Here is a 12,808-nt window from a genome sequence, read left to right as displayed (position 1 = left end):
TCCCGTCCAAGAGCACAATCTGACCATCGCTGTGCGCTTCCCGTCATTCAGCCAATTTTCTATCCAATCTGCTGCTTCCACATTTATTTCACGGCCTTCTGACTTGATGACTGCCGTTTTGCGCAGCTCAACACTGGACGCCTTTTGCAGGTTTAGTTTAGTTTAGTCTAGAGATACAGCGTGGAATCGGGCCCTTCGTTAAATCCTAGTCAGCGTCGACCAGTGATCCCCGCACACTAACACTATCCTACACACACTAGAGACAATTTACAATTTTTACCAAAGCCCACCATCCTATAAAAACCAGGGCATCTTTGGATCTGTAGGTCTTTAAGGAATACTATACTATTTACCTCATTGTCCCTCTAATACTTCATCAAAAAATATATAAATTTGGCTAATTACGATATGCTTTAACCAATTTATGCTGCCTTTCTTAAGTCAATTCACATTTGTCCAAACGTCTGATAATTCTGTCCCTATTATTTATTTCTAACGCTTTCTACAACGCCAGGGTTACATTGATTAGCCTTTCATTGCTGGGTTTATTTACTAAAATGCCTATTTAGTGTCAGGCTACTGCCAGGCAAGATAAGAATACTGGCAGCTGCAACACAGACTATGATCTAGAAATGTGTTGGAAGGAACTGCAGATTTTTGTCTGACTGTACCTGATTCCATTTTATCTATGTTTGCTGTGTTGCTCTCCAACCAGTCTGACTGTCCCTGATTGCCTTTTATCTCTGGTAGACAAAAATGCTGGAGAAACTCAGCGGGTGAGGCAGCATCTGTGGAGCCTTTCATCTCTGGTTGCTTTGTTGTTACCTGCTCCTGGCAAACAATGATTTATTCTACATTTTCCTTGCTCTCCACCCTCATTAGAAACATAGAAACATAGAAAATAGGTGCAGGAGTAGGCCCTCTTAAACATCTAACTCCCTCTTAAATATAGCCAATGAACTGGCCTCAACTACCTTCTGTGGCAGAGAATTCCAGAGATTCACCACTCTCTGTGTGAAAAATGTTTTCCTCTTTCCTCTTGTTGTCTCTTTCTCACACCTGACACTTCCTTATCTCTGTATCTCCCCCTCCCTGTCCCCGGAAGAAGGGTCTCGACCAGAAACATCACCCATTCCTTCCCTCCAGAGGTGCTGACTGTCCAATTGAGTTACCCCAGCATTTGGTGTCTATGATCTGGAAATTCGTGCAGTGGGCAAAAACTATTGATAGACACAAAATGCTGGTGAAACTCGCAGCATCTTTGTAGAAAAAGAATAGAATATAGGTGATATTTCAGATTAGATCCCTTCTTCAGACCTCACTTCTAGACTTCACTCTGAAGAAGGGTTCTGGCCCGATTCGTCACCCATCCCTTTGCTCCAGAGATGCTGCCTGACCCGCTGAGTTACTCCAGCATTTGTGTCTCTCTTTGGATGGACTTGGATTGTTTTCTCCAGAATGTCAGAGGTTAAGGGGAGACCTGATAGATGTATAAAAGAATTATGAGAGGCATAGGCAAGTTAGACAGGCAGAACCTTTTTCCCGGATGGGTGGAAATGTCAAAGACTAAAGGGAATAGCTTGAAGGTAAGAGAAGGAATGGGTGACGTTTCGGGTCAAGACCAGTCTGAAGAAGGGCCTCAACCCGAAATGTCTTTCTTCTTGTGCAGAGAATGGAAGGATATGGATCATGTGCAGGCTGATGAGATTAGTTCCAATGACATCATATTTGACATAGACATGGTGTGCTGAAGGGCCTGTTCCTGAGCTGTGCTGTTCTACATTCTATGGCACGATCAACTCTCCAGCTCCCAGCCTCTGTGAATGTTCCAATATGATTTATTCCTTCAGCGCCCAATTCCTGAACCTGCAAGCTTACATTCAGCCATCTTTATTTCCAATTGCCACTTGGCAGAGCAAAACAAATTTGTTTAGGGTTAATAAAATTCAAACACTCTGTGCTTCGAGTTACTCAAAAAGTAAAACTGCAATGGGCGTGAAGTTACTTCAAACATAGAAACAAAGAAACATATAAAATAGGTGCAGGAGGAGGCCATTTGGCCCTTCGAGCATGCACCGCCATTCATTGTGATCATGGCGGATCGTCCCCTATCACTAACCCGTGCCTGCCTTCTCCCCATATCCCTTGACTCCACTAGACCCTAGAGCTCTATCTAACTCTCTCTTAAATCCATCCAGTGACTTGGCCTCCACTGCCCTCTGTGGCAGGGAATTCCATAAATTCACAACTCTCTGGGTGAAATTTTTTTTCTCACCTCAGTCTTAAATGACCTCCCCTTTATTCTTAGACAGTGGACCCTGGTTCTGGACTGCAAAGATATGTGTCAGTAGTTTAGTTTAGTTTATTGTCATGTGAAAAGCTTTTTTATGTTGTTGAGTGCTAAACTGTCAGTGGAAACACTATGCATGATTACAATCCGATTAAAGATAGTCCGAGTGTTTGCAACGAGGTAGATCGTAGCTCAGGACCGCTCTCTAGTTGTTGGGATGATCGTTCAGTTGCCTGATAACAGCTGGGAAGAAACTGTAGCATGAGGACTAGCAATGTAGAATTGTAAGCTAATCATGCATATTAAGGGACTGAATTAATTGTGTACACTGCCAAAATCCTCCCTCCAATTTAATTATAACTGATGACCTCGATCAAACTGTGCATCTGCAGACACAATTGCATTTATTTCTTGGCATCAAAGTATTCTCTGATGTACAGACAGTGCTATTTGCCAACAGAAAACCTTGTGATTAATAGATATTTCAATGTCATACATTTTCACTATAATGTGGAAAGCTTGTACAGGTGCACTCGGCATTAAGAGTTAGACAAACCAAACTCCTGGGAGAAAATGTTGCTGACGAATTACACACGCCAACAGTTCAGCAAGTCTGTGCCGGGCATCGGAGACTAAATGAAAATTGTATTTGAAGGCAAAATTGGCAGAGTGACTTTAATTTTTCTGCCTGAGCCAAACCTATTTTTTCTCCTCAACATACAATATACAAATTAATTATTCTGAATTCTGTTTGAAGTAAGTACAGTATTGGATTGTCCCGAGTTTTGTCTTGCCTCAATACCTGCAAACAGAGGGGTGGAGCAGCGGTAGAGTTGCCGCCTTACAGTACTTAAAGCGCCAGAGACACGGGTTCGATCCCAACTGCAGGTGCTGTCTGTACAGAGTTTGTACGTTCTCCCCGTGACTGCGTGGGTTCTCTCCGAGAACTTCGATTTCCTCCCACATTCCAAAGACCTCCACCATTGTAGGTTAATTGGCTTGGTATAAATGTAAATTGTCCCTAGTGTGCAGGGCAGTGTTAATGTGCGGGGACTGCTGGTCGGTGCGGACTTGGTGGACCGAATGGCCTGTATCTCTAGACTGAAAAACTAAACTAAACTAAACTAAAAGACATGGAAACTGGAAAACAGGAGTTTGCAAATCTAAAGGAGCATTTGATAACACCTCATACTGGATCTTGGTGTTTTTCTATATACAGTGGATTCAGAAATGCATTTCAGTTATTTATTTTTAATTACTTTGCAAACATTTCTAAACACCTGTTTTTGCTTCTTCATTCCAGGGTATTGTGTGTAGATTGATGATTGAAAAAAAAGAATTTAATCCATTTTAAAATAAGGCTGTAACGTAACAAAATGTGGAAAAGGTGAAGGCGTCTGAATACTTTCTGAATGCACTGTACGTAGGGGAAGTGTTGGTCCCTTTAAGGGCCTGTCTCACTTACGCGATTTTTTCGGCGATTTGCCGCCGGCACCCGGAGCAGGTAGCCGAAAATCTTCAACATGTTAGGGGACGATCAGCCATGATCACAATCTTCCACACGCCTGTATGGTCGTGAATAGTCGCCTAAAGAGTCGTGCCTTATTCTGGTCGCCGCTGGATTTTCAACATGTTGAAAATTTTCGGCGACCTGCTGCGACTATGACGGGTGCCGGCAAGTCACCGAAAAAATCACGTAAGTGGGACAGGCCCTTTAGTTTTACCCTGAGGATGTGCCACAATAGTCCAATAACGGTTGGTCAGAAGTAAAGTCAGAAATATAATAAAAAGGATCTACAGATACTGGTTTATATCAAAGCTAGACATAAAGTGCTGGAGTAACTCAGTGGTTCCGGCAGCATCTCTGGAGGAAATGGATAGGTAACATTTTGGGTCAGGACGAGTCTGGACAAGGGTGCCAACCTGAAACGTCATCGAAGGATTTTCTCCAAGAATGCTGCCTGACCTGCTGAGTTACTCCAGCATTTAAGTCTATCTTTGATAAAAACTGAAGGAGTTGGATACACTCTGCTAGGAAGGTGGCTTCATCGAACTAACATTTTAAAAGGTATCGGCCCGAAACTTTGCCTATTTCCTTTGCTCCATAGATGCTGCTGCACCCGCTGAGTTTGTCCAGCATTTTTGTGTACCTTCGTTTTTCCAGCATCTGCAGTTCCTTCTTAAACATTCTAGCTAAATGGCTTTTCATCAGAACCTTGCACAAGTTCCTTTCTGCAGATGCTGAGTACTTCTCTTATTTCTTTTGGAAGTACTCTTATGGGCCTGTCCCACTTAGGCGACTGCACGAGACTAACATGGTCGCCACATGTTCGCGGGTGGTTGCCGGCGAGTTCCCTTCATGGTCGTGAGGAGATCCCGCATTATGGCAACTAGTCGCGGCCTCATTATGATCGCCGTGAATTTTTCAACATGTTGAAAAATGAGCGCCGACTAAAAAGAAGCCGCCATTGGAGAGCAGCGAGAATTCTCGAGCCGTAGGTGGGTCGCCAGGAGGTCCTAGTGGGTTTGCCAGGAGGTCGAAGGCTCTCGGAGGGTTCTCGTAGGGTTGGAGCCGGTGCTGACCGGTGAATTTCATTGGCTCAATGGGAAAACATTAAGGATAATCGACCGGTAACGTTAAATGTCCACCAAGCTTCACAGCCGTGTATCTCTAGCTTCTTAAAAGTTGTCTCCACTCCTTCTCCCCCCTCTTATAAAGGACTTACCGTACACTGTGCTTTGGCCGTCTTTTTACAGCGCCAACCTTCCTGTTCACCGCAGTGTGTGTCTGTATCACCTTGGCTTTGCACCCTGTGATATTTTTAGACAGGGCAAGCGGGGGGAGCGCTGTCTAAAAAATTCACACGCGCTGGTGAAGGAAGCAATGTGTGTGTGTTCCGCTCTGACAGTCGTCGGCCGTCCGCTGAAAAATCACCTAAGTGCGACAGGCCCATTAATCTTTCTCACCCTTTCTTCAATTATGTCACTTTTAATTACGTCTCCCACGCACTTCCACACAAGCCTCCCTAGTTGTTGGTAGGATGATCCAGTTGCCTGATAACAGTTGGGAAGAAACTGAATCTGGAGGTGTGCGTTCTCACGCTCCTACACCTTTTGCCCGATGGGAGAGGGGAGAAGAGGGAGTGGCCAGGGTGCAACTGGTCCTTAATCATGCTGCTGGCCTTGCCGAGGCAGTGTGAGGTATAAATGGGGTGATTGGAAGGGAGGTCGGTTTGTGTAATGGTCTGGGCAGCGTCCACAATTCTCTGCAATTTCTTGCGGTCTTGGTTGGAGCTGTTCCCAAACCAAGCTGTGATGCATCGCGATAAAATTATATCCATGGCGTCACATTACACACTATATTGTTACACACCACACTGGATTGCCTTCTGCTCGACTGCACAGCCGAGGGAAGGCACAGATTTAATCTCTGTTATGTGGTTTGCTGCACGATTGTTTGCCATGTTGTGGTCGATTCGATTGCAAGTCCTGAGATGGCGCGAAGAACCGTAATGAACGGCGGTTTGTCAAAGCTGGCTGGCAGCCAACTTAGCCTCAACTCTCGAATAGCCTCCCGCTGTTCCTGCACGGGAGGAATAGCCACTCAGTTGAGTTACCAGAGATTTGATCGATTCTGTGTATCAAGGCACACACCACATAACGTCTGACAATGACGGGAATTGGCTCATTAGGTTTCTCAAGATGCAGACCATTTAGCACTGTTGTCGACTGCAGGTTCGCATGCAGCTGTTACAGTGGTTTCTTGACAAAGCCTTGAAGGGAATCATTTCTCTATCCCGGCAGCTATCAGCACGATCACAGAATTAACCGCAGAGCTCTGCGGTGGAGCGACAGGTAGAGGCTGCTCAAGCTTATTATCTCCAACATGGTTTTGCGTTTAGAAAATTTGCGGGGATTGATGACTTTTGTGAAGTTTATGATATGGGAAAAATACAGAGCGACACTGAGCAGCGGGAAAACCTGCACGTTTAATGAATCTTAAGTTGCTAAATCAGTACAATAAGCTGTGCCTATGTTCTTTGTAGTCTAAATGTGCCTGGATCCTGTCAGTAGCAACAAATTCTTTGCCAGCTCGTGCAATGACATTGTGGTACAATCAGAACACCCATCACGCAATGGACTGCAATTGGATCCTGATCTAATTGCACTCATTAAGATCAATATCCGCTGCTCTCAATGGGGTGGTGGAATAATCTACATTTAGCTTTCTCTCTCTTTGATGTGTCATTGTAATTGTTCACTGCTAGTGACATAAATCTCCAGTTAAACACCACCCTTGCGTATCTCACGAACGATGATTAAAGATACAAGAGAGACGTCTGGTGTGGTTGATAGTCCATGTACTCGATCGGCAACCTGTTTTAAGGAACCCCAGATGACTGTGATGGTAAACACAGGGCCCAAAATCGAACCCAGACCATCGCGCAAACCAACCTCTCTTCCACTGACTCCATCTATCAGCACGGATGTCAGGGGTTACGGGGAGAAGGCAGGAGAATGGGGTTGAAAGGGAAAGATGGATCAGCCAAGATTGAATGGTGGGGTAGACTTGATGGGCCGAACGGCCTAATTCTGCTCAAGGTTTCAAGGTTTCAAGGTCAGTTTATTGTCACATGTACCGGTTAAGGTACAGTGACATTGGAGTTACCATACAGCCATACTAAGTGAAAAGCAACTAGACACACAGCCACATAAAATAAAAGTTAACATCAATAACCATCACAGTGGATTCCACATTCCTCACTGTGATGGAAGGTAACAAATTTCAATCTTCTTCCTCTTGTTCTCCTGCGGTCGGGGCAGTCCAACCATCCGCAGTCGGGTCGATCCCCATTCTCCTGCCTTCTCCCCGTAACCTTTGATGCCCTTACTAATCAAGAACCTATCAATCTCGGCTTTAAAGGTGACCATGAAGCAACATGTGTATTGTATCTTTTAGATGACCGGAATACTTTGTAGCTTTCTTGCATATTTGTGTATGCAAAACAAAGACATGTCACGCGTAATAATAAAATAAAATATCATTCATTCATTCATAGTTAAGATGAACAAACTAAGATCAGTGACTAGATGTGTAGGAGGGAACTGCAGATGCTTGTTTACACCGAAGAAAGACACAAAATGCTGGAGTAACTCAGCGGGCCAGGCAGCATCTCTGGAGAAAAGGAATGGGTGAGGTTTTGGGTCTCAGACTCAAGATAGACTTTTGTGTCTATCTTCAGTGACTAGACGTTGGGCATTGACACTCTGAAGTTCTCGATGTTTTTAATTATTTGTACTGAAAAATAAGCTTGATTTTGGTTGGAAATAAAGTCTAGTCTGTTACATTGGCCATCTTACGCATCCAGGAAATTCGGCATGGCGTCGATGACTCGTTCCAACTTCTATAGATTCACCCATCACGAAGAAGAAAGAAAAGTTGTAAAACGTGTTCCACCAGATTCCAGAACAGATTCTTACCTGCAGTGATCAAACTCTTAAACAGACTCTCACAAACTAAGGGTGTATTCCCGATCCTCCAATCTACTTTGTTGGAACTCTTGCACTTTTTTAACCTGCACTTTCTCTGTTGCTGCAACACTACAGCTTTTTACAGTCGGTAGAGATGAGGGTGGAGTTTTGCTGGTTTTCAAATGAGAATGATTAGTTAGTCGAGAAAATGCAGCTGTGGGCATCTTGAGCAAAAGACAAAGTGTTGGCGTGTCTGTCTATTCCCTTCACAGATGCTGCCTGACCTGCTGAGTTCCACCAGCACTTTGATTGATCGACGTATTTCCTTTGTACAGCAGTATCAAGTTATCCATGTATCCATTGCATGCAGTGAAACATTCTCCGTCTGATCGGTGAAATTACAAAGTCAAATCTAACCAGGCTAAAGCCGTAGCCACTAAATGATGAAAAATCTTTCAATTTTCAGATGGGGAACGCAGGGAGATTTTACCACCACTCATCCTCGTCCAGTTGTCAAGATTAAGTTCTTCACGGAGAGCACAGGAGTTCTTGCCCTCGAAGACAAAGAATTGGGGAAGGTAAGAGGAACTTTTGCATTTGTGACTTTCGCTCTCTGTCCTGAGCCATCCTGGTCTTGTTATTTTCTTGATCTGTAATTGACATTGTGTACAGTTCTGATCGCCCTGCTATAGGAAGGTTGTCATTCACTGGAAGAGGCACAAAAAAGGTTTATGAGGATGTTACTGAGTCTGGAGGGTTTGAGTTATAAGGAAAGACTGGATAAGACTCTCCTTCAGGGCAACACAGCAGGTAGAACTGCTGCCTCGTGCCACCAGAGACCAGGGTTTGATCCTGACTTTGGCTGCTGCCCATGTCGAGTTTGCACGTTCGCCCTGTGATCGCATGGGTTTCCTCTGGGAGCTCTGGCTTCTTCCCACATCCCAAAGGGGTGTGGGTTTGAAGATTAATTGGCCTCCGCAAATTGCCCCAAGGGTGTAAGGAGTGGATGCGAAAGTGCAGTAACATAGAACTAGTGTGAACGGGTGATCGATGGTCAGCGTGGACTCGGTGGGTTGAAGGGCCTGTTTCCATGCTGTATCTTTCTATCGATCAATCAAGCCAGTACCTTTATCCCTGTAGCAAAGGCGGCCTTATAGAGGTGACCTTATAGAGGTTTATGAAATCATGAGAGGCGTAGATAAGGTGAATAGCCACAGTCTTTATCCCAGGATAGTAGGGTCTAAAACTAGAGGGCATAGGATTAAGCTTTATGGTCGGAGGAGCAAAGTGCAGGGCATGATTATTATGCTGAGGGTGGTGGTTGTGGAGGCATTGAATGGCATTGGCATTGAATAATGGCATTGAAGAGACTTTTAGATAGACACATGTAAATGCAGAGATTGGAGGGACCACCACCAGGGGTGCCGCACGATTGGCAGCCCCACCAACAGTCTGTCTGTTTTTTCGTCTTTTTTTAAATTTTTAGTTTGTTTTTAAAGTCTGTGTAAATGTTCTCCATTTTGTTTTATGTGGGGGGGGGGGGGGGGTGGAGGAGGTCGGGGGGAACTTTTTTTCAGTTTCTTACCTTGCCGGAGATGCGGTTGTTTTCCGGATCGCATCTCCGGTCGCTCTGCGGCCTACCATCGATGGAGCTGGAGGCCTCCTCGGACTGACTTTGGGCCCCACCGCGGGGCGTGGACTTAACATCGGAGTCGATCCCTTGTCTGGGATCGCTCCCACCTCGGCCTGCGGACTTTACATCGAGAGCTCGCAGTCTCGGAAGAGGCTAGTCGGGAGCTTCAACGACGCAGAGGCTCGACCAGCCTTGACGCGAGGTTCAATCGCCCGGCGCGGGGGAGCTGACATCGCCCCGATGCGGAGGGCCAAAACACCGCCGGCTACGGGAGTCAAGATCATACCGTCAACGAAGGGCTCGAGGCCCCGACCACGGGAGAGGAAAGAAGGGAAGAGATTTGAACTTTTTTTACGCCTTCCATCACAGTGAGGAATGTGGAGGAGTCACTGTGGTGGATGTTTATGTTAAAATGTATATTGTCTGTTCCGTTGCTTTTTATTTGTATGACTGACATGGCAAATGGAATTCCTCCTATGTTGCAAAACATACTTGGCTAATAAAGTATTATTGTAATTGTGATATGGATTAGGTACAGGCAGATAGATTAGTGTATGTTAAGCCCATGGACATCATTAATAATGGCATCATGTTCAGTCCAGACATTGTGGGCCGAAGGGCCTGTTCCTGCACTGTATTGTTCTTGCGTAAGAAAGTACTGCAGATGCTGGTTTAATCTGAAGTTAGACACAAAAAATCTGAAGAAGGGTCTCGACCCGAAACGTCATCCATTCCTCTCCAGAGATGCCGCCTGTCCCGCTGAGTTACTCCAGCGTTTTGTGTCTACCTTCTGTACTGTTCTTTGTTCCTCAGGAAGCAAGAAATTGTATAAAGGGGAAGAAATAAAGTGACAGAAAGGCAAATTTAAGAAAATATATATTGTTTTAAAGAATTTTCAGCAACTATTCGAACAGGATTGATGCGAGTCTCGATCTAACTGCTGCTCAATGAGAAAGTGGTGATTGGCAATAACTCACATCGATGATGTTGTTGAGGGTGCACTTCCATTTGGAAATTAAAGACATTAATTTAAGTGACAAATTCAGGTGTGAACTTTCTTGCAAACACAGCATCTATACTGCATGCCATTTCTGGGTGAGTTTTGCTGTAAAGATGCCACACTCAGCGAATCTTACAGACAATGGAGCAGCTTTGGCCATTCAGTCCATCGAGTCCATCCCACCATTCAATCGTGGCTGAGATCTATTTTTCCCTCTTAACCCCATTCTCTCGCCTTCCCTCTGTAGCCTTTGATATCTTTACTAATCTATCAGTATCATGATCACATTGAATGGTGGTGCTGGCTCGAAGGGCCGAATGGCCTATTCCTGCACCTATTGTCTATTGTCTATTGACTAATGTGTAGGAAGGAAACGCAGATGCTGGTTTATACTGAAGATAGGCACAAAGTGCTGGAGAACCTCAGTTAACATCTGGAGAGAAAATCAGGTAACATCTGGAGAGAAAGCCTGAGGAGGGTTCCAACCGAAACGTCACCCATCCTTATTCTCCAGAGATTGTGTCTATCTAAGAATCTATCAATCTCTGCTTTAAAAATTCCCAATGACTTGGCCTCCACGGCCATTTATGACAACGTATTCCCCAGATTCACCACCCTCAGGCTAAAGAAATTCCTCCTCATCTCCATTCTGAAGGTACGTCCTTTTATTCTGAGGCTGTGCCCTCTGGTTCTGGACTCTCCTGTTACTGGAAACATCCTTTCCACATCCACGCTATCACGACCTTTCACTATTCAGTAAGTTTCAATGCGATACCCCCTCATCCTTCTAAACTCTTGCGGGTGCAGGCCCAGGGTCTTCAGTCCCGGCTGGATTTTTACTTTAACAATTAACTGTGGATCTGCACCTGGACTTGCAGCATAAATAGGACAGAGCGCAAATCCCACCCTTAGAAACATAGAAACATAGAAAATAGGTGCAGGAGTAGGCCATTCGGCCCTTCGAGCCTGCACTGCCATTCGATATGATCATGGCTGATCATCCAACTCAGTATCCTGTACCTGCTTTCTCTCCATACCCCCTGATCCCTTTAGCCACAAGGGCCACATCTAACTCCCTCTTAAATATAGCCAATGAACTGGCCTCAACTACCTTCTGTGGCAGAGAATTCCAGAGATTCACCACTCTCTGTGTGAGTTATTTATTTATTTATTTTTACCAGGAGTTCTGGCTCACATACTGTCATGTATTTCCACAAAATTAATTTAGTTTAGTTATACAGAAACATAGAAAAGTAGGTGCAGAAGTAGGCCATTTGGCCCTTCGAGCCAGCACCGCCATTCAATATGATCATGGGTGATCATCTAAAATAGTAAGATTAAACGAGAACTTACCAGTTTGAACTGTATTTTATGAGGAGTTACGATGAGGGATTACGTGAAGAACCCGCTCAGTGCGCATGCGCGGCATACTTCCAAGCAGCGGTGTGGAATCACAGATAGACACAAGTATTTGAAGTAAACATAGTAAAGAAAAAGAGACATCAATTTATCAGTTTGATCCATATAATGAGGGTGGGAGCGGAGGGCACGTAATCCCTCATCGTAACTCCTCATAAAATACAGATCAAACTTCAAACTGGTAAGTTCTCGTTTAATCTTACTAATTTACTTCGGAGTCACGTGAGTGACTACGTGAAGATTTCAAAGCTCTGTGATTTCAAACCGTGTAACAGTTTTATTCACTCACTGCCGAAGTTCTTGAGGGAGTAAGTGTTATCGTAATTACCCAATGACTCTGTTTTTCAAGAAACAAAAAAAAGGTATTTATTAACAATAACAAAATAAATTGCTCCCCCGGGCTTAAATTAAATATTTGCAGCTTCTAATATCTTTGCTGCAAATAAATCAGGTTTCATCAACGGCTTATTGTATAATGTTCTGAATGTTGATTCCCTCGACCATCCTGCTGTATTCAGAATGAGGTCAATAGGTACATCCATTCTTGCTGCCGTTGATGTGGACGCTGCCCTAGTGGAATGAGATTTAAAGGTATTAATATCTATCCCGGCAGCTTTCAGTACCTGTTTTAGCCATCTTGAGATGGTTTGGCTTGTTACCCGGCCATGAGGTTTTTTGTGGCTGACCCATAAGGCTTGTTCACTCCCTCTGATGTTGTGGGTTGTGTCTATATACTGTAGTAGATGGGTCACCACACACAATCGTGGCTCTGGTGGGTAGGCCCGGAATACCACTAGTGGATTGGATGTTCCTGGCCTGCTTTGTTTCATCAGACCTTGTAGAATGAATGTGATCTGATCTGGGGTTGTCACCATGTTGTCCAGTTTCAATTTGTGTAGTGACTGGACCCTCTGAGCGGATACGAGGTACCATCAGCATGAGCGTCTTCAGTGTTGATTGCTCGAGGCTGAGGGATCTAGCTGGTGGCCATTCC

General features: G+C 44.6%; 1 protein-coding gene across 6 annotated transcripts in view; it reads left to right on the top strand.

Moving 5' to 3' along the window:
• cadps2 (calcium dependent secretion activator 2) overlaps positions 1-12,808 on the top strand; it is a 393,466-nt gene that overhangs the window by 151,337 nt on the left and 229,321 nt on the right. For all 6 annotated transcript variants that reach the window (XM_033037622.1, XM_033037627.1, XM_033037625.1 and 3 more), the window contains exon 7: positions 8,229-8,340. In XM_033037622.1, the coding sequence (XP_032893513.1) occupies positions 8,229-8,340 (112 nt within the window). The remainder of the gene's footprint in view (positions 1-8,228; positions 8,341-12,808) is intronic.

This window comes from Amblyraja radiata, chromosome 19 (assembly GCF_010909765.2).
Source record: "Amblyraja radiata isolate CabotCenter1 chromosome 19, sAmbRad1.1.pri, whole genome shotgun sequence".
Taxonomy (NCBI): domain Eukaryota; kingdom Metazoa; phylum Chordata; class Chondrichthyes; order Rajiformes; family Rajidae; genus Amblyraja; species Amblyraja radiata.
The sequence above is the reverse complement of the archived record's forward strand: the minus strand, read 5'-3'. Positions and strand labels throughout refer to the sequence as shown.